The following is a 23,194-nucleotide window of genomic DNA, read 5'->3' on the forward strand; positions in this document are numbered from 1 at the left end:
TTTTTTAAAGGATGACAGCTAATAAAATCACAGACCCAAGAGCTACACCCTTAGAGTCTGAAGTGGGCTTTGAAGCCAATTAGCCATATCACTTTGGAGAAGTGGTGATGTTGTTTGTCTCTAGACTCTCCTACTTTTAAAATGTCTTTTAGTTGTTCCTCCTCTATAAGGTGACCATGAAAATGGAGATATTCATGTGCACAATATGCTTAGCATGCTGTTAGCTGCAGTCTCTGTCCATCCAATGCTGAAAACTTGAAATCTCATGGTTCATCTGTGTGCCTGAGCCCTGGAACACTTTGATTTCTGTGTGTACTGAGCAGAGTTACCTAATTTCTATGAGCTTTAGTTTTCCTTTTCTTCTACAAGCAATAGTTACTTTCAAAAATCATTGTGAAGATTAAATATTAATGTTCAAGGTGACTGACGTGTGAATATTTTAGCAACAGTGGTTTTTAATCATCTATAAAAATAGGACATTAATCTCTATCATATGTTAAAGATGGTTGCGAGGACAACTTACATGAAAAAGTGAGCCCCTTGCTAGTCTGTGCAGTGCAGTGTCATGCAGCTAAGTACCAAAGAGCAGTCTTTCATGCAGTTGTAAATGTTTTTCCTTTTATCATTAAGAAGCCCAAAATTGGTCAGTGTAGATGAATCCACTTAAAAGCTTTCTTAGGAATAGTACTTTTTCATTTACTTAAAGCTGCTTTCCAAGGTCTTAATCCTTAAACAATCAATATAGCTTTGTGAAATAAGTTATTTTATACTGAGTAGATTGTATTGTAAAGAAAAGAAAAAACAATGATATAGAATTTCAAAACAAGATTACAGGAGAGGGCCGGGGAGGTAGCTCAGTGGCTGGAGCACCTGCCCGGTAAGCACAAGGTTCTGAGTTTGATCCCCGGTACAAAAAAAAAAAAAGATTATAGGTTATTACATTGTATATTATCTTCAAAGTAGCTGTTTATATGATAAGATATAGTCATGGAAAAACCAGTCAAACATACAGGGATAAAACTTTCTTGTCAATGAATAATAATAAGATAGTTACATTAATGTAACTATCTTAACATATATATCTATACTAATATATGTATATTCCTATATATGTTAAGATAATTACATTAATTGTTATTCATTGACAAGAAAAAAATCATACATAAAGGGAGATAGACTCTCCCTCTCTGCCTTTTCCCTTCCTTCATTTTTCCTGGATAGATTTTTGCAGAAGACTCAATGGCTCAGATATTTTTCCATTTTAATTTAGTACACGTTGACCTCTTTTGGTCCAAAGCACTTCGGTTCCTAAAGGCATTTTGCGTTTTGTCCCACAGGAGATAAGTGCCACATACCTCTAGGTTTGAGTATGAATGCAGGAGGATTCCTGGTCCCTGGAGGCAGGGCACCTGGTACCTGGAGACAATTTTGCTTTACAACTGGCAGATAAAATAAAGTCCTTTCTGAATTAACTGATATATGGATTTTAGAATTCAAATTTTGTCTTACCTAATAGGAGGGAGATTCCTTAAAAATAGTGCTGCACATAACCAACAGCAATCTCCCTACTGGAAGCTGCGCACCTCTTTACAGTGGAACAATCTAATAATGGGGCCCTTAACACTTACTACTTTTTATTATGTTTTTTATTTTGTGGCTCCAGGGATTGAACTCAGGACCCTGCACTTGCCAGGCAGGCACTTATTCTACTGAGCTATCTCCCCGGCCCTTTACTTATTTCCAATGTAACAGACACTAATTATATTTGATGTAGAAATTAATAAAGCCAGATAAGGCCAGATGTCTGTACTTTCTCCAAGAGTCATTTTCCCTCCTAATCAGTTTGATGCTTCTCACTGTAAGCTGCAAAGTGCTCCTGCGCATTTTGGTTTTCCGTGACAATGCTGTGTGTAGTGACATGCACAGTACTCGAGACCAACACGTGATGTTGGATAAATTTATTCAGTGAATGTTGGCTCTTTTGCAGAGACATTTCAGGTGAAGACTTCTACTTTGGAATTGTTTCATGCTGTGTAACCAGATAGGAAGGCATTTTCTTTCTTTCTGGCAGAATAAAGTCGGCATGCCCTGGTGAAAGCTTAGGGAAAGTATAATTGATGTATTTTTGAAATGCTGCTCTGGTTTCCTGTAACTCCTCCTCCAGAAAGTCCTTCCAGCTTGTCATGATTCCCAGTTGTTCCGCTATGGACAGCAACTCCCCCTGGGTATTAGCCAGCTTATTCACCACATTGCTCAGCGTGGCCCGGTGTGTTTTCTCTGTTTTGTAAAGCACCTGCTGTACCGCCTCTTGCCGCCGCCTCTGAGCCAAGCCATAGTACGCATTCATTTCTTGTTCCTTTGCCTTTATTAACTGCTCCATGTTCAGCTTCTGCTCCTTAAATCCTTCCAAGCCGGCCTTCACAAGTTCCTCCAAGACCTTGCTACAGAAAATAATACGGATTTAGAAGTCAGATCAATTAGTCACTAAAAGCAAAATGGTTTTGCCTTTAACCACCTATGTACTGGAAGTCACTACTTTTTTGCGGAGGGTGGGGCTGGCTCAGGATGCTTTCAGGGCAGATCTGGTAAGGCCTGAGGATCTGGGGATCAAACCACAGCATCCTGATTGCTTTGTTTAAGCAGTCACTTGAACAACTGAGCTAATGGGCAGGCCCCTTAGAAATCATTACATTGTTGAGGTAAACCACCAGCCCAAAGCAGGTTGGTATATGTGAGATTTCGGGCTGCATTAGCTATTAGCAATCCATCAAAAACTATATTTCAGAGCTGGGTATGGGTCATGGTGCTGTCCATACACCGCCTTGCTAAGGATGGAAGTGAGGCCACTAGTTTAATGTTAAACAGTAACTTCAGGGGATTGAGCCTACCTTGGCCCCCAAAATACTAGTACATTGTTCTTAAAAATGAAGAAACAATGCTTGGGATGTAACTCAGTATTGGATACTTGCGTAACATTTTGAAGGCCCTGGGTTCAATCCTAGTACAATGTAGGGGTGGGGAGAGGAGGAGGAGGAGGAGGAGGAGAAGGAAGAGGAGGAGGAGGAGGAGAAAGAGGAGGAGGAGAAAGAGGAAGATGAGGAGGAAGAGGAAGAGGAGGAGGAGGAGGAGGAGGAGGAGGAGGAGGAAGAAAAGGTCAAAATTCCAACAGAGAAACTATTTTTTACATCATTTCAATGGCTTTTAGCCAGAGGAAAGAAAACATTGCACTCAGGTGAGATTTAGCTCTAATCTTGATTTTATTTGAGCAGCATTTTATGATGTTTATTTTAAATTTTTTGAATCCATTTACACTGAAATTACTAACAAATCCAAGATTTATTTATAACAATGTTTCTATGAGTTATATATATTGACATTAATCATATTCTAAACTAAACATCAGACTTTTTATACTTTAAAAAAATTTAACTTATTGGTACATTTTTGACACACACACACTGATCACAACTTCGTAGGGATTTTGTAGCTATACGTATTACATCTTCTTTTTCTCCCATTTCCAATTTTTCTTCCCCTCTCCCTTTACTAAGTTTTGTTTTTACTGTTTTCTTTCATTCTTCTTTAACCTTTGATCCCTATTCTCTCTCTTCCCCTTCCCCCTTCTTGTTTTCTCTTCCATTTGAACAATTTATTTCTACTTCCAAATATCTATCATCATTTTGATCCTTATTTACCCTCTGGGTTTCTCACACAAGAGAAACAATTTGTGTCTGATTTATTTCTAAAAGTGAGACATTTGAACAATATTTATTTAAAAAAAAAAAATATATATATATATATATATATACATTAGCTTAGTCATTTTAATGTAAAACACATATTCCAAAGCAATAACATATTTGATGAGAATAGTATAACTTTATGGAGGTTTTCTTGGAAAAAATCCTTTAATATCTGTCCTAATAAAAATGCTAGGTTTTCAGTATGTTGGGATATGACACATCATAAAGCCTGTGGAAAACTTACTAAACATGTATTAGAGCCAGGGGTGGTGGCACACACCTGTAATCCCAGCACTCAGGAGGGTGAGGCAGGTGGACCACTTTGAGTTCAAGGCCAGCCTGGGCTAAAAAAAATGGAGTTCAAGGCCAGCCTGAACTTCACAGTGAAACTGTTTCAAAAAGACAAAAACAAACAAACAAACATGTATTAGAAAATAAGAGTGAAAAAGGCAAATAACATCTTAGTGTGATCAAGAATATATTTCATGGATACTGTACCCCCAAAAGGTCTCAGGGACCCTGAAGGTCCTTGGACCACACTTTGAAAACCGCTGCTGAATGATTTAGACTTCTGGTTATAGTATATGTGGTTGTGTGTAATTTATAGCATAAATTAGTCCATGTGGACATCTTCCCATGTGTCAAACTGGAAGACGAGCTTCTGTGCTGAAAGTAACTCAATGATTCCTTAAAACAAACCCTCTCGTTATGCCTCATTTATGATGAGGATACTAAGGCTCAAAGAAGTTAACTTGTTCGTGTTCACTTAAACAGTGGAAGTGGTAAAAGCTGCCCTATAAGCCAGGTGGTGTGAGTCCAGGGCAAATGTTCTCAACTTTGTGATACACTTCAGGGGACTTCTGGAGTTAACCTTGTATAAACAAAGCCTCTGCAGAATTTAAAAATCTGTAAATACCTGGTTCAAATATGCATAGCTAATACCCCCCCCCCCGCCTCCCAGTTTAACACAGCCTTTCCAAGATTTACTACCTACTTATCATCCATATGCCATTCTCCAAGATACAGTTCTCTCATCTCTAATTCTTCCAATTGGACCTTAAAAGTAGACAGACTTCCCAATCCTGACGTAAACATCATTCTGCTTAGCCTTTCTACTTACGGGGCCAGTTTTTCCTTCATTTTCTCACCACCTGGGCCGCATCCATTACTACCAGCAAGGGTTACTATTTATTGAACACTTTGTGTCCCATGGACCACACTAAGCATTCTGAATGTATTTTCTCTCCTTTAACTTTCCCAAGAATCCACAGAAGCTTGGACTACTTTTATTTCTTACCCATCATTATTTCCATGTGAGGACAACGAGGCTTATAGAGATCAAATGATTGATTGCACACAATTAATCCAGTGGGAGGGAGTTCCTCCCTCCACCACTGCTCATGAGAGACCATGATAAATTTTTTGTTGGAGGACAACACAATGAATGCAACTTGCAAGAACTGCTATTCAAAAAAAAAAAAAAAAAAAAAAAAAAAAAACTGTTATTCTGGTAACTGTGAATGAATTCAGAGAGATGAAACAGGGAGATCAATTAATATCATCTTGTGATATTTTGGAGGGACAATGATGAGAGAAGGAGGGGTGAGAGATAAGCCCCCAAAATATCACAAAGCTTGACTGCCAGCACTGGAGCCTGTGAGGGAGACTATGGGGGATGCAGAAAGAGGAGGATTCAAACCTAATTGTGTCCACAAAGAAAGTGAATTTTGGTTTTCTTCTGCAGTCCTACAAGAGAATCATCAAGTGTCTCCTTCCAAATCTTTAATCATTCTGTTCTCATTCTCTTGCCTCTCTCACAAATGGGGTCTCTTATCTCCTAAGGCTCAATTCAAAACCAACCTCTTCTGGAGAGACCTACTGGAACACACGCTCCCACTGCTTGATCTTTCCAAAACTTTAGACTCCTACACCCCCTGCATCATGTGTGCCAGTGCATTCAAGCCTGTTTGGACAGGGTGGCTGTGCACTATCTATTTGATAAGTTGAAGAAGGATCCTTACGTTTTTATGTTGGATGCTTACTGCCACGTTCACAGAGGGCACTTGGCAAGCTGAGAGGAGGTGGACAAATCCTCTCCATAGCTTACGTCATTTATCACAGAGGAGGGGAACATCATGGAGTGTCAGACTTGGGCATCCCAGAGGACAGGTCTCAGATCAGGCCCTGTCAGCTCTTCTTTGTCAGCCTTTGTCTGTCAGTCCTTTGTCAGTTTCTGTCCAAGACTCAGGGTTTTAATCTGAAGACATGCAGGTTAGTAGAACCCTTCTGGGAGGCACATAAAATTTGATGAAAAGCATACAAAGGGCCTAGTGTGTAGTGGGTATGGAATAAAGGGAGCTGTCACTAGAAATTATAGTACTGACCACAAAAATTCTGAGCAGTTGCTCCACCCATGCTTTGCCTTGGGCTAGAAAACAATCAGAACTTTTCCAATTTTTTTTAACTTTAGGAAAAGAAAAGTCCAGTGTCTCCAAGATAATCTGTGTAAAAATAATCACCTTCATGCACAAAAGTTTCTGTTCACTGAACATATTTCTCATAATATGTAAGCACTCTGAATCCTTAAGTCTTGGATTAAAGTTTATATAGTCAAATAAAGGATCTACAAATTCTAACTACAGTTGACCAAACGGTAAAACTCTTGAAGACATAGGATGGGCAAGGGATTCTAGAACAACACTCCACTTACACAAGAAATAGTACCAAGAATCAACAAATGGGATCATATCAAATTAAAAATCTGCTGCATAGCAAAGGAGACAGCCAACAGAGTGAAGGGAAACCGACAGAATGGGAAAGAAATTGCCAGCTCAGTAAGAGGACTAAAATCTAAAATAAAGAACTCAAAAAATTAGACACCCCCTAAACAAAGACCCAACCAGTAAGTGCACAACTAGAATAAATAAACACTTCTCGAGAGAAGAAATATAAATAGCCAATAAGCACATGAAAAAACATTCAACATCTTTGGCAATTAGAGGACTGCAAAGTGAAACAACACTGAGATTCTGTCCGAAGGAATGGCCATCATCAAGAAGGAAAAAACCAACCAAATCTGGCCAAGTGGTGGGAAAAGAAATCCTTCTACACTGAAACATATTATTGGTACATTTTAGATATACACGATGATAACATGCATGAGAGGGAATTTGTGTCTGTACATGACATCGTCCTTTTATCCCCATTCCTCTCCCCTACCTTCAACCCCTCTTTCCCTAATTTACAGAAACTTTGTTGCCATCTTTCCCTTCTTTTTTTTTTTTCTTGTCCTGTCCTTTCTTTCCCTATCTCCCTCCCTCATTCTCTTCCCATTTGAACATTTTCTTCTCATTTCCCAATATCTATTATATATTTTGGTCCTTATTTACACTTTCAGTTTCTCACCCAAGAGAAATGATATGGTATTTAAACATGTGTGTTAGGACCACACGTATAGCTCAGAGGTACAGCGCCTGCCTGGCAAACACAAGGTTCTGCATTCTATTCCTGGCACAAAAATAAATAAATGAACATATGTGGCTGATTTATTTCACTTAAGAGTTTGATCTCAAGGTGCATCCACTTATCAAGATAAGCATAAGCTAGACATGTCTCAAGCTTCTTTTTCAGGGCAGAGTGCTGTTCACTGTATACCTTCTACACTCTTGATGGAAGTATAAATTAGGATAACCATTATGGAAATCAATAAGCAGATTTCTCAAAAAACTAAAAATAGAAAGTCCAACTGACCCACCTAGATACCCTTCCAGGTATATTCTTGAGTGTCAAAGACATCATATTGCAGTACCACATGCATTACCATGTCTATAGAAATTTAACTCAGCATAGCTAAAGCTTGGAAGCAGCCTATACTTCCAGCAACAGAAAATGTGGTTTATATACACAATGGAGCACTATCTGCCATAGAGAAGGATAAATTGCCAGCTATTCCTCAGTCAGGACTAAAATCTAAAATAAAGAACTCAAAAAATTAGATGCCATTTGAGTCATTTGTAGACTTGAGACTATAATGATCAGTAAAATCAGAAAGAGAAGCTTAAATATCAGTTCCTCTTTTATGAGGAAATTCAAAGTATAAATAATATGAAGAACGGGGCTGGTGAGATGGCTCAGTGGTCTAGGGCACCTACTTGGAACAAGCTTAGTGGAGCACAGAGACCGCGGTTCAATCCCCCGGCGCCACATGCCAGCCAGTCCCCGCCCCCTGGTGGGCTGAGCTGGCCACACACACATACACACACACAAATAAATAAATAAATAAATAAATAAATAAATAATAAAAATTTTTTTTAAAAGTTGGCACTATAAAAAAATAATAAGATGAAGAACAAAATAAAAAAAAGAATAGAAAGTGGGGAAATAGACCTTTACAAATAGTAAAGGGAGAGGCCAGGGAAATAGCTCAGTAGAATAAGCACTTGCCTGGCAAGCACAAAGTCCTGAGTGCAAGACCTGGTTCTGGAAAAAAAAAAAAAAAGACAAAAAAACAAATAGGAAAGGTATCTGGAGATGGAGGGAGAGGGCAGGGGCAGGGGAAGTAGAAAGGATTAAAGAGTGATAAATGTACTACCAGTTCTCTGTAATGAATATATTCATTATATATAACATGAAGAAAACTATTTTTAAAACTTTGAAAAATATGGAGATTAAAACAAAAGTACTGGCATATATATATATATATATATATATATATATATATATTCCTCCAAATGCTCCAAGGAACACTGAAATCTATCAGTGTCTAGAAATAAGGTCTGGTATGCTATAGAGTTCAGCTGATCAAAATAAATTGAAACTGCTGGGTGTGGTGGCACACACCAATAATCGCAGAACTCAGGCTACTCAGGCAGGATTTCTAGGAGTTCAAAGCCAGCCTGGGTTATATAAGAAAGTTCAAGGCCAGGCTGCACTGCATAGTGAGACCTGGCTTCAAAAACACCAAAAAAAAAAATTTTTAACCATTCTTTTAATGAATAAAGAATGCTCACTATGTGTTGTGTTCTCTTCTAGGCATGTGGGAACATCAATGAACAAAAGAGGCATTACAGGTGGATACATTTAAAGAACATACATGGCAGCTCTCTATCTTAGTGTTTTTAATTCAATAAAAGATGGACACTGGAAACTTTCCACCCAGACTTTACAGCAGAAAGAGCTGGAGGTGGGCAGAAGCACAGAGCAAGGAAGGGATCAGGGCCTGCAGGGATGGTGAGGAGTGGAACCGTGCCCTTGGAGAAGTGCACAGCTCCTGTAGATGGAAGGGAGGTGCGGAGAGGGCCTGCCTTCCACTATGCGGGCCCACAACTTACTCCCAGGTCACGTTCTCTCCCTCTCACCTTTCTCTTCCACCTCCACAATGATCTACATCTATGTAGGAAGAAACGCATGCAGAAACTGCTGCAGTTGGGCCCTCATTCTATCTGCATCTCATCCAGGACTCTACTTTTGGCCCTCTTATAAGCAGTTCTAATGAAAAAGATCTCATTTGATGATATTTAAAAGGAATTGCTTGTTAACTCAAGTGACAAACAAACAGGAGGCCAAACAGGGTGGTCTCAGGCTCGGTTCTGGTGTTACAGTTCAGGGGTCGTGGGCAGGTCACCGAGTGCTGGGAAGCTGTGGCCTTCTCTACACCTGACGAGCTCTGGTGTCCTGACTGTTGTCTTATGCCATCGAACCTTCTTCTCCTACATGAACATGACTGCCTTGGTGTTTTTGAACTACACCGGCCGCACATTCTCCTTTGGCATGTATGTGACTTGCTCCATTAGAAAATGATTTGTGACTATGCACAGGCTGTAAATACAGCAAAAGACTCAGGAAAATAGAGACCCTATTACTTAAGATGTTTGTTTCTGGGAAGAAGTAGTGAAAAAATAAGTCGGAAGCTGTGAATTTTGATCTACACATTTTTATAAGGTCAACTTTTGCAACATATGTTATTTAGAAAGAAGAAAACAGCCTAAGAAGTAGCACATCTATAGTAGCATATGAACTAGGTTAAGGGACATAAATAAAAATTTATGTATGCATGGGAAAATGTTTCTTGATTTTTCTCCTTAGCCTCTTAAAGGTAGAGATATGTAAGATCACAATATTTAGAAGTTTAAATATCTGTGGAAAATGGGAGTGAAGGAAATATGACTGAGAAACAATACACAGGAGATTCAGAAATGTTGGCAATTGCCAGTTTGCTAAATTGGATGTTAGAACCTTGAGCAATTATGTTACTTTTTTTTTTTTTTTTTTAAACAGGGTCTTGTTATGTAGTTCAGGCTGGTTTTGAGCTCACTTTATAGCCCAGGCTGATTTCAAACTCACAGCGACCTTTCTGCCTCAGCCTCCGGAGTTCTAGGATTACAGACATGTGCCACCACATCCAGCTACTATTTTTCTATCAACCTCCTTCTTCTAATATAGCATCTCTATATATGATACATCTCATAATAAAGAAGGATAAAACAAAAACTGGGTAATATCCGCCATGCACCCAACCTTATCCCTTTCCCCAGGTGCACTTCAGTAAAGTTGCGTGTGAATTTTCAGTGTGGCCTCTGAAATACCTTTTCTGGTCCTTGAGAGCCAGCTGTGCTATCTGGCGCTCCTCCTCCCGGGCCCTCTGCACGGCCTCCATCTTCTCCTTGTGGCACTCCACCATAATCCTCTGGATTCGATGTACCATGCGTTGTTCTGCAGCCAGGTTTTCTCTCTTCATTTCCTCACCCATGTTTTGAAACACCTCTGTCTTGGTTTTATCTGCCATTGCCTTAAATGGAAAACCTCGTTCAGATCTCATAGCTTTGATGTTGTAGGATGATGAGTACTAAGATGTGGGGTCTACATCATAGTTTCATCTACTTGATGGAATGCCTGTTAACAAGGATGATTTGAAAGAATGTTCTATCTGATATGGAAAGCTTTCATTTACATGTTAAGCAAAACCAAAAATGTACAAATTATGTAGTAAATCTATATATCTATATCTATATATCTATACATGTATATACATAGATATATACTGTACAGATCATATGGAAAAGGAATATGCAAGAATGCTGGTTAGAGGGTAAGGTTGAAATTTGTTTTTTAGGGCTAGAGATCACACCTGAGGGCCTTGTACATGCAAGGCAAGCCCTCTCACATGGAGCTACCGGCCCAGCCCAGGTCTTTTTTTCTAAGTTATCATATTATCTCTATACAGTAAAATGGAACAGACAACTGTACCTCCAGGGTATCTTCCAGGCTAGGCAAAAAACTGAGATTCAGGGAAAAAACAGATGTATGTCACTGCAGTCACCAGAACCTGCCTTCCAGGCCCACTCCTGAGATAATCAGTGGCCAGGTTCAAACTTTGAACCTAGAACTCAAAAACCTGGAGTTTTGAAACTTCATTTAAAGGTAAATTTTTATCTTTATTTTTTAAAGGAAGATATTAGGAGAACATAAATAAGTTGCTTCACGAACATGTCAGTGAAATAACTTGAGAGAAAAATCAGAGTTCTTGACTGTCGATTTCTCTAATAATTGCTAGTTGAAATACTAGTCTTTGAAGAAATTTATCAATTTGTTTTCCTTCCAGAAACTCTGTACATCACAGTGGACCTTCTTTTTTTTAAATGGCAAAGTCTATCCTTCAAGCGAAACCTTACTTCGAGTTGAAAGGAACAAAAACATTAAAAAGCATCCCAGCTGAAGGCCGCTTAAGCCCCCTTAGCACCCTTTCTTGGGTGCCCAGGAGAGCCACCTCCACATATGGTGCGTCCAGAAAGGCCCCTAGGCTGAAGCTGCAAGTCAGATGGAAACTGCTTTTAGCTTCTTACAAAATGTTTCAACAGCTGAAATATTAGTTAGATGGGAAGAGGTTATAGTTCATCCCTGCACCAAAACCAACATCAAAGCAAACAAACACTGAAACTAAATTGTTTTAGACTTTAGTTTTTTTCAAGCAGAAAAGTTTTCACCCTGTCAGCCATTCACTTTGGCTATTCCAAAGAGGGAAGAAAATAAAGAGAAAAAGAGACCACAAAAATCAATGTTAGGGCTGGGGAGATAGCTCAATGGTCTAAGCTCCTGCCTGGCAAGCATAAGGCCCCAAGTTCGATCCCTGGTACTGCATGACGTGCCAACCCCCAAACCCCAATTTTTTAGAAATCATTCAATAACCTTCTTCAATAACCTATAGTCCCAGAGCAGGGGAGGCTCCCTGTATCAATCAAAATAAAAACTTTAAAAAAAAAAAGTGGCCTCTCTCAGTGTATTTTTGTATTTTGAATATCTTTTTAGGAAAACATTGATGGTTTAGAAATGCTAACAAGATTTTTTTTACTGTGAAGAATGTATTATCTTAATTTGGCACTTCTGATAAAATATTTTGGCCTCCAACCTCAATGCTTAATTTTATAAAAAGAGTAAACTAAGACACTAACATCTTCTTGATATGCTCTCAGTAGATTAAGGTGAATGATAGTACTGGGTTAAAAACTTTATATGGCATCTAATAAATAATTGTCCCATCTCATAGGAATATTTGTCTCTGTTGTAAATGATCCTGGACTGCTTTGATATTGGAGATGTGGCATCTGTTCTTTGTAGTTTTTCTTGTCCTTCCCATGCCTTAGGATGAGCACTATTTTTTTCACTGACTCCTCCCTTTTTTCCTTGTTTCCAACATTTACTCTATTTTGGATTTGAAAAATCAAGCAACCAACTCTGTTGGGTTCAGTTTGCCAAGTATCATGACGTCAGAGTGGGGCTGGAGAAGCTTTACTATGGAAGAGAAGCCTCAGTTCTTCTCTTGGAGTCAGAGACTTTTATTTAAAGCAGTAGAAAACATTTTAGCTTAATTCTGAGTTTTCAGGTAGTCTCAATAATTGAGACCACCAGCTGGCTGGGCTTCAGCTAGGTGAAGTGGCGTATGATGCAGCTATTTCTGCGGGAATCATAGAATTTTAAAATTATACCTAGCCCTTTATTTTGAATAGGTTCTGAACTAGAACTCAAGAGAATTAAAATTAGTTCCTTATTTATGTAATGATTTGGTAAAACTAAAATCATCTTACTGCTTCACATAGGACTAGAACACATACAGCTCCAGAAATAATTTAATAACCTGCTACTTGGCAATGCTCTCAGTTGATGTAGGGTCAGCTTTTAATAAAACGCATTTTGAATGATCAGCCCACATTTCAAGATAAAAAGCTTCATGAACTCCATCATGTTTCCTATGCAGATAGTTGAAAGATATTTCTTTATACAGTATCCCTTTCAAGAAACATTTCAGGTTTTATAACTAAAATCTCTATGTCTCTTTCGAGTCTGGTTTGTTTTGACCTTATGGAAGGTGAAGCATGGTATTTCCTTCTCTGCACTGAGGGTCAGGATACAGTGGACTGCCGCAGTCCACTCTTTGTGCCCATGCCACGCCTGGCTGGAGTAGACAACTGGTGTCAAGCAGGCAGCAGCCCTTTCGTCCTTTGGAACCCTAGGGCAGAATCCCTCCCCACCAGTCCGCTGAGGGCAAGGGCAGCCCGTGATCTCATCGAGTACACAACACAGCAGATGGCAGGTGTTCGTTACTGAAACAATGAGTGCATGAGCCCAGAGTCTCTGTTCTTAGCCAGTTAGGCTAACACTGGGCCAGGTCCCTGCGGCTTCTTCCACGTGCTGCTCACGTAACAGCACACCTGCACCTGTCTCATCCTATCTCCCCCCGCCAGGCAGACATGAAAACTGTCCCATATCCTTGTTTTGTGAGCACTCTGTACAACTGAGGTGCTAAGCCAAACAATGAATTCCTGGGCTGGAAAGTTTATTAGTTACCTAGAATCATGTGGTACAACAAGCTGCAGGCTAGAAAGCATTGCCCACATCTTGTGACCATAGTCCTGCAGGAATCCTTGAGGGACAGCTGGGGGGAGTGGGGTCTTGGCAGTACAAGAAATACAAATTTAGGGAAAGGAATGCAACCAGACTCGAAGCAGGAAGAGAACAGCCTGTGGGATTTGTTCTACAATCCTTGAAGCCCCTGCTAAGTCAAGGCACTGTGACAGGCACCCAAGCTAGTGGAAGGATACAAAGACGTGCCCTGAGGAAAGCTGCAGTGGGGTGGGGGCTTGTCAGACATTAAACAAGTAACCAACCAATTATTTAACTGCAACAGTGATGACGGCTATGAAGGAGATCAAAGTGTCATGGACAGGTGGCAGGGCAGGGCTGGTGGGTAAAGCTCCTTTTAGCAAGTAAGCTACGAGGTTTTTCCCTTAGAGCGGCACAGATCCACAGAGCTCAGCATGTCTTCTGTGAACCTCCAAGGCCACCCTTTTAGCCTCTATAACACACCAACCTCGTCTTTACATATTACTATTTTCTCCCATTCCCTCTCCAACCTAAGTACTTTATTCTACAAGCCATTATGAAAAAAACCTGTAAATCTTTTTGATGTTTTTCTTCCAAAATCTGAATTTGAAATTTGTGTCTCTCATTTGCGTCTTCAAGGGCTTTGTCCACTGCTTGTTTTTGGCGTTCATTGGCCTTTGAAAGAAAGAGCTCGGTTATTTATTAATATTATCAGGATAAACACAGGTCAACTCATTATTTGGGACTGTTGGAAAGTCAGGTTTTCCCAAATACTGAAAATTAGTGGCTGCCGAATGACCTTCTCAATTCCTGCCTCAGACTTCCACAGCAACCTGGCTGCCTTAGCCAGCGACACCCTACACACCCCCCAGGCCTTGGCGAACGCTGCTGCTGCTTCAGGAATTGCTACAGACAGCTTTATTATTTACAGGTTGCTGAGTTATCTTTTCTCCCTGGCACCATCTCTTGCTTGACTGTCAAAACAATACATACTCAGGGTAGAAAATCTGAAAACACTGACACTGAAGATACACAGTTAAAAGGTATAGGCTAAGGAAGCTGAGTACCTTTGCACGAACAGAAGAGTTCAGAAAGAAGTTTACAACTTTACTTGAAGAGACTAAGTAAGCTCGGGAACTTTACTGGGACACTCAATAAACCTATACCCCAATCATGATTCACAAAAGCATGCCATATATTAGGCTGTATAATTGGTGGTTCATGAGCAATTTGAATTTTATTACTGATAAATCTACCTCTCCTGAAAAAATATTTATCAGTAATAAAATTTTTATGCCTATTCATACTAGAATATTTTTTGTTGAAAATACATTCATGCCAATGTACAGTTCCAATATTATTTGCTGCAATGTTTATCTTCTGAGGAAATTATGCAATATCATCTTAAGCACTATGGCTTGGCTTGTCCTCAAGGAGCTTTACTTCTCTTTAGGAAGCCATTTACATCCTTCTGTGAGTGAAAGTAGGGACAACAGGATGGAGGCTCTGCCCACTCTGACTCCCAGCATCCAAATCTCCAGTGCCTCTCAGCAAGCACATGCTCAAAGCGTCAAGAATGTGTGGACTTCTGAATGAGCCAGCCCCTCCCTGTGACACCCAAGCTGGGCTTGGATTCCTGGACCCAACTGATTCTCCACCTCAGTGTCTCACATAGCAGGGACTATGGCATAGTCCTTACGCCAGCAATACCAAAGATTCCAGAGCCAGAACACGAGGCAGAAAGCAGGACAAGAGGCAGCATGGAGAAAAAAATGAGTGTTCAGTCTAGGGGATTACATGCAGCACAGATGGTGGTATAGATATTAAATGTAAGCCACCATGATGTATAGGATTTTACCTTTTGAGTTTTAATCAAACTGGAATGAAGGGCAAGTCATTCTCCCAAAGTGGGCAATAAAAAAGGAAAGAAGCTCTTGAGGGGACCCATTTTTTGCTAAGCACCTACTGTCTGCCAGGTGTATTATAGCATTGACCAATCTCAACGATTCTATACAATGGTTGTTGTTACTATTATTCCTTTCTGGTACATGAAGAGGTCTCTATTGCAGAGCTTAAGAACTTGCCCAGGATCCCAAAGCCACTCCAGCTTCAGTCAGTTCGGTCTGACTCTCTGTAGTCTATGCTCCTGCCTACTATGCTCTGCTTTTGCTTTAGACAAATCCACAAAGTAAAAGATCTGTAAATATGTATCTTACATTAATTTCTAACTTTTTACCTTATTCCACACTTGAGCTTCTGCTTTTGCAATACTTTCTTTGAGCACATCCTCTTGAATTTGTTCTTTTTTATTCAGAATATCTCCCCCAATTTCTGTGATTTAAAGAGAAATGATCACAAATCTCCAGACTGTTTCCTAGCTTTCCTTTCTGCATTATCTAGTCATTTACATGAGTCATCTATGGGATACATCCTTTTAGGAGCTATCAACTTTTCTTTTCCTCTCCTTTCCTTTTCGCTAAGTTTTTATTTATTTATTTGAAGCTGTTGATTCATTGCTTTCAGCTGTGTGATTTCCAATTTGTTCTGTGTTAGTGTCCTCTGCACTTGTTACGGGTGGGCTTGGGTTCTGAGGTTGCATTTTGTTCCTTCTCGTCATTTTGTGTAGCACTGTCCTCTGCCCTTTGTTGTAGATCTTTGCTGTAGTTATAACCTTCGCACATACTGAAGTTCAGGTGGAGCTCTACAGAGATTGGACTTAATTCAGCTGTGTCTGGCTTAGGTCTGGCTGCTGTGCTCAGCTCCTTCCCGCTGCGGACCAGGACTAGGACTGGGTCTGGGGGTTCCCGGAACTCGGCAGAAATTCCTACTCGGCGGGAGGGGTGGGGGAGGTACGGCGGAGTGGTGGGGGGCAACCCGAGGGGGCGGGAGAGGGTCCGGCCCACGCTGCGCCTGGGCTGGGACTGGTCCCGCAGGCGCAGGGTAGCAGGAAGCTCTCCACACACTCACCGGACCTGGGCTAGGACTGCGTCTGGGGGTTCCCAGAACTCGGCAGAAATTCCTCTTATTTGAGACAGGGTCTCACTATGTGATTTAGGCTGGTCTTGAACTATGTAGCCTAGGCTGGCCTCAAAATTAGTACTGTCCTGCCTCAGCCTCCTGGGTGCTGGGATTGTAGGCATGTGCGTCACACCTGGCTATTTCTGTCTCTATCTTTCTCTCTCTCTCTTTTTTTTTTTTTGGTATTAGATGCTAAGTACAACTCCTACCACTGAGCTATATTCACAGTCATTCACAATCCATTCTTTAAAGACACACATAAAATGGGTAGACTTTCCCTGATTAGGAAAGAACTTGGAGCACGGTTAGGCCTGAGTAGGATCATTATTCAGCTAAGCCACACCCAATTCAGACAGCAGGCAACTGAAGTTACACAGAATAAATCCCCTGTATAAAGTGGCATATTTTGTACAGTTAAGTTAGAACTGTGAGTGAATACTCAAGAGATTAGCACATTCTTCTTGCTCCTGTCTGGGTGCTGTACTACCTCTGTCAGGAAGGTGCAGGCCAAATACTGTCTTTAAAACATCACGTAGGTACCTTTCTTTAATATGCAAAAGACTTAACTACTTCAGTTGTGCAGCTAACAAAGTAGCTGATTCTTTGTCAATTATCTGATTCCCAAATAATAAAAAGTCCATAATGCCCCCTCTCCCTAGAAAGGGTAGTTATCTAAGGTTAAACAATGCTGTATCAAGTAGATTCAGATCAAACTGAACCTGGAATCAAGATCTGAATCTTTTGAGTTGGTCACAGGATCTGTCTATCTTTTTACAACCACGAGGTTGTCAGAGGTGCCACAAATTATTGTGAGTGATAAGCTTCAGGTACTGAGATCATAGAATTTTTCTCCGTAAATTCTCATCCCATTCATTTCTCATATTTTAGGTCAGAGAAATCGGTTACTTTTCATATGGTTAGGCTTTGGCAATAAACTTCCTAGAATGACAAGCCCATCTCACAATGCCTAGCTTGGCAATATTCACATGCGACCCTGAACATGTGTTTTTGTCTTTTCTGTTTCCCTGCTCTTCCACTAGTAACAAGACCCACTTTTCTCAAGAAGATGCTCCTTCACTTGAGATTGTTCTGGTGAGGATGTCCAATCACAGCCCCCAATCTTCTTGGCCTTTCTTACCTCCTCCAGGCACTGTAATTGGCTCAAGATCAGCACATGCTCAGGGCTGGCTAATAAGACTCATCTCAGGATTTTATATAAGAATCTAAGGAAAAACTACCTTTTCCTCTCGGATTTCTAAGTTGGAGATCACAAATGCTTAGATCTATTTGGATCCATACCCCTTCTTTCCCAGCTACTAGAGTAAATCTGACTGTAGGAGTAAACATTTCAGGAAACTCACTAGGAGAGTAAGCAGAACTAATTAAGTTTGATGCCAGATCTTCCTCAAATCTTTCTGTTTAAAGTAAAATAATTCCATTTTATGCACAGTCTATTCTGAGTTGTGTTTCTGTCATCTGCGACTGCAAGTATATGTTTGGTGGCATTGGCTCTTTCCCTCAAGTGTTAGAGGAGTCATAAAATGTAGGCCAGCAAATAGTGGGACCTATACTGTACAACAAATGCCTAACACTGTGTAGATACAATTATGAAAAATTTCTAGAAAGAAATGTAAGCATGGATCACAAAATGCTGACCTTCATAAAAAATGATACTAATGCAGACTCTTGGTATCTTTTATGGTTAAATGAGATGGAAATCTGTAATTACAATCCATTTTTTATGTAATATATATGTAATATTCTCATATTATTTATATGTCCTTACATCTACGTCACTAGCTACTAGTTAGTTTCTTTCACTTATTAGGACATTAGAGATATTTACTGTCTTCCACATTTGAGAGATACCCAAGTAGAGGCAAGAGTGAAAAGAACTCACATTTACTTGAATGCCCCAGATGTTATAATAGGTACAAATATTTAATTAGAACTTTATGATAATCTAAAAGATACATACTAATATTTTTATTTACATGTAAAGAAATAGGTTGGAAGGCTACTCTACCTAATGCACATAACTGAATTCTAATGTGTTTCCTTTCACACTAGACATCCGTGGGAGAAGCAATTTTGAACAGAGAAAAGCTGGTGTAACAGGAAGAATAACACATAATGCTACTAAATATTAGAATAAAAGAAAATAAAGTCACTTACCCAGTATATCTTTGTGAGTATAAAAACATGTCTTGAATGGCTTGTATTCATGGATCCTTTTGAATGTTTCCCCAAAAGGAGCTGGTGGAATTATTTTATTACAAACAGCACAGCAAACAAAGTTTGTGTAATTTGGGTTTCTGATCATAATTAAATTTCAGATGTCTCCTACTATTTAAACTAATCTTAGAACCAGCAAAAGTAGTTTTAAAAGAAGCTAAACATTCAAGCTGGGAGAGGTTCAGGATACTACTAGATGCTGGTAAGGACATAAATTATGTGTTGTTAGACACAACATTAAAGAATGGTACTAAGAGCCTCTCTCATGTAAGATATGGATGCTGGATTTGGGGAGCTGTAATCAAGTGCTCCCTTCTAGGTATTAGCATTAAGTTGTTACCTTACTTAACAACTGTTGCTAGGTAACACAAGCTTTGCTCATAAAAGCAACATGAAATTAAATGACAAAGATGGCATGATGCAGCCATTCATTTTCCGGATAGTTGCTTTATTGCTTTCCTGTGGCCACTGTAACAAATCAAATTTCATTGCATAAATATAACACAAGTGTAGTCTCGTCAATTTCTGGAAGTCAGAGTACAACATTAGTCTTTTAGAGATAAAAATCAGGAGGGCCAGTTCCTGAGGACATTAGAGATATTTACTGTATAAACTTTCTCTTTAGCAGAGAAAGTTTCCTTGCTTTTGCAGCTTCTAAAGTCATCCATTTTCCTCACATCAATAGCTTTTTCTTCTCCTGCTTCCATGGTGACATCTCTTTCTCTGATCTTCTGTGTCTAGCAACCCATGTTACATGCCAGGCCCATCTAGATAATCCAAGATGATGTCCCCTTCTCAAAAATGCTTGGCATTGACATCTACAAAGTTCCTTTTGCCATAGAAAGTTAATATATTCACTGGTGGGGGTGGACATCTTTGAAATAGAGCTAAGTATTAATCAGCCAGCCATAGGGTTTTGAGTGTGTGTGTGTATGTGTGGTACCATGGATCAAACTTGGGACCTCGCCCATGCCAGTCAGGCACTTATGCCACTGAACTGTCTCCCTGGCCCAATTTTTTTTTGTAAACTTTTTGATTTTGTTGTGTATTTTATTTATTTATTTTATTTTTATTTTTTGTACTCGAATTGAACTCAGGCAGACTCAGGGGCCAGGGGTTTGATACCTGGGCCTGCCATGCAGGCCTCACCTCTGGGGTGCATGGAGACAGTAATTGAGACTGGGTGTGGTGCCGTGCACCTGTAATCCCAGCACTTGGGAGGCCGTAAACAGGAGAATCACTGAGTCTGATCTAGTAGTGAGACCCTTCCCTAAAAATACAGAAAAAAAAATGTAAAAACAAAACAAAACAAAACAAACCCACAACTTATTTTTTGGCCAAAAATGGAAAGTTTTTTTTTTTATAATGAATCAATGTCATTAATGAAATTAATTTCAACACTAGACCACCCATAGTGAAGCCAGAAGATAGGAAAAATTAGGAAGATAGGGCATAGGTCCTAAATAGTTAACCTGAAGTAAACTAAAGGTCAGGGCTTAAGTGAGTTAGTCCCAAAGGGCCCAAATAATTAACTGACCTTCAGGGCCTAATGGGACACAAGGGACAAAGAATAGGTGCTTAGCCAAATGAAGTGATCTGGTGGAAGTGAAATGCAAATGAAGCACACCCAGCAACCAGGAGCATTCTGCTTTCTGTCACTTCCACCAGTCCTCAAAACTGTATAAAATGCCAAAGGACTTATCATCTATGGTTTTTACTCCTCCCGAACAAGCAGCTTTTATTCCAATAAACACACACTTGACCATTCTTTACTGCTTGCTGTTTTGTCAGCTTCAGACTTCATTGTCCCAAAACAAGAACCCAAGAACTAGAGGGAGCTGGGTCATATCAGGCCGCACAGTCTGTGTCACAAAAGTTACCCTGTAATTCCTTTGTGCAGTACATTTATCTTAAGTCATACCTACTGGTAAGTGACTGAAGACCTTAAATAACTATTGTGGTATTAGGTTCAATTTCAAGATGGTCAACTAGAACTGGAAATGGATTAAAAAGATGAGCCCCTATTGAAAACAGACACTGAAGCCACTGTTAATTATCTGGGCTGAGAACAGAAGCCATCACATCTGAGTTCTTCCTAACACTGGAAATTCTTGCCCAGGTGGATAGCGAAAAACTGGTCTTGATTTGCTTGAGCCTGTCCTTGTTTTAATGTTTTAAAAAAGAAAGTCAGCTGGGTGTAGTGGCTGTTAATGCCAGCACTGGGAGAGGCTGAAGCAGGAGGATCAAAAGTCTGAGCCTATCCCGGGCAATTGCGATTTAGAGAGAAATAAAAATAAAAAGAGCTGAGGACTTAGTCAGTGCAAAGGCAATCTCTGGCATTGGCCAAACACGTAAACAAAACCACCACAAAAATAGTGAAAAGCTTGTGTCATGAGAAACCTTTAGGGCCTGGCAAACAGAAGAGCTGATCACCCTATGGAAGACAAAGCTGTAAAACCAATAAATAACTTCAATGTTAGTGTTAGAAAGTGTCTGAAAGCCAATTTATCAATGGAACAGCTGAGTAATTTGGGCCAATGGCTCTCATAGCAAAGCTTTCCTTCCTCTAACAATCATTTACTCACCAAGACTTGCTTCCACACGTTATCTGTTAGGTCAGTTTTGCCCACACTCAAGCCGATTCCCACAGTGAAAGACCTTTCTTTGGCCATTTGAACTCAGACAGCAAATACCTTCCCATGACCATTCCCTTCTTAATTAAACACAACTAAGTGGCATTTTCCCTTAGTGCTATAGGCTTAACAAACTTAACTCTGATCAGCAAGAGATTGAGATGGCCGTTGGAAGGAGTCAGCAGTTAGTCCTTTACACTTATTTTGCTTCAAAATATGTCTCTGTACTTAAGACCTGAATATCTTACACTGAGGGCTAATGTGGCTGCTTACTCTTTATTGGACATACAAGATGTACAGTGAAAAGATCCTTTGGAGCAAGGATGGATAGAGGTCCCTCTCCTGAATAAGAATCACTGATTCTGGGTAAATCTGAATGCTTCTCAGCCTGCTTTTCTGAAGTTCAATGTTTAAAATCCTATTATTCAAAGGGTGTTTTACTTTTTCAGGTCATTCCCTCACTCAACAGAATGGATGAAAACACCCACATATAGCTCGGCATCCTATACTCTCTGCCTACACCAAAACTGTTACAACCTATGACCATCCTAAACAAGAGATTACAGTTAGCTACTTGTTCCTGAAATTCAGTGATTTCTCTCCCACACTGGTCTTCACAGTTCCATGCTTGATTGTATCTGTGGTCATCTTTGCTTCTAAGCACAGATACTACACAGCTGAAGGCTGGATGCTGTAGTTTCTCTTGACAGTTCACCCAAATAATAATTCCTCTGATATGATGCTGAATATCAACTTACTGTGTTGACTAGGAAAAGAATTCTGAAGTTTGAAAATATGACATTAGGCCAAAAATGTAAAAACAGAATAACTACATCTTTGACAACAAAAATACACAGGGAAACGAAATGCAAAGTATTTAAATTAACAGGCTCTTTTTTTTTTCTTACCCTGTAAATATATTTTAAATTACATGAAGTATACTATATGGAAAGATACTGTCGTGACTTGAGGTCTTACAAGGGGAAACAATGCAATACAGAATACTTATTTACAAGATTATTTCATAATAATCACCCAAAGAGTCACACACAAAATGAATGCAGGAAATCTGTCCATACACAACCAAAGAATCCATCTGTGGGCCTGGATCCCATGATATTGTCCTGCTGGAGTCCAGGTGAAGACCTACAGCCCATAACAATGCCTCCCATGAGTCCAACTGGATGCCTAGAGCCATGATAATGTCTCATACAGGCCTATTTCACGGATCTGTGCTGGAAAAGCCCAATGGTCATTGGTGGAAGCTAGGAAGTCTGTGCCAGGGGGATGAAGGATCTGTGCCAGCAGGCTGAGGGGTCTGAACTGGAGCCAGGAAGTGACTCTCAAAGTATAAACCAGAGCTCCCCCGAAAGATTCTACAGACATACTCAGCGACAGTGAAGTCCTAAGCTTCTCCAGCAATGAGGAAAGCGGAATTACCATCATGAAAGCCAACACAACAAGCTTTTCCAAGAAACTGGGCTATGCACCCTGGAGCCGGCAAGTGATGCTCAAGGTGAGGACCAGAGCTTCCCCAAAGTGAACAGTAGCTGTTCTTAACAAGGTCCTGAGCTCCTTCGATGATGGGAATACCCAAGTTCACCAAGAAAGCCAGCATGACAAGCACCTCCAAGAGAACTGACAGCTCCCTACAGCTTCTAACTGTACTCAACAGCTTCTTATTCTCCA

The 23,194-nt window shown here is 40.0% G+C and overlaps 1 protein-coding gene across 1 annotated transcript; it reads right to left on the bottom strand.

Annotated features, from left to right (window-relative positions):
* Nucleotides 1-1,730: 1,730 nt before the first annotated feature.
* Nucleotides 1,731-19,192, bottom strand: CUNH6orf163 (chromosome unknown C6orf163 homolog). Its single transcript, XM_004628298.2, has 5 exons — nucleotides 18,813-19,192; nucleotides 15,856-15,950; nucleotides 14,187-14,294; nucleotides 10,328-10,530; nucleotides 1,731-2,441 (listed from the first exon to the last, which is right to left on the bottom strand). Exons 1-5 carry the CDS (start codon nucleotides 18,958-18,960, stop codon nucleotides 2,009-2,011), a joined length of 987 nt encoding a protein of 328 aa, XP_004628355.1. The 5' UTR covers nucleotides 18,961-19,192; the 3' UTR covers nucleotides 1,731-2,008.
* Between the last annotated feature and the right edge of the window lie 4,002 nt (nucleotides 19,193-23,194).

Source organism: Octodon degus, unplaced genomic scaffold (assembly GCF_000260255.1).
Source record: "Octodon degus isolate 3935 unplaced genomic scaffold, OctDeg1.0 scaffold00022, whole genome shotgun sequence".
Taxonomy (NCBI): Eukaryota; Metazoa; Chordata; class Mammalia; order Rodentia; family Octodontidae; genus Octodon; species Octodon degus.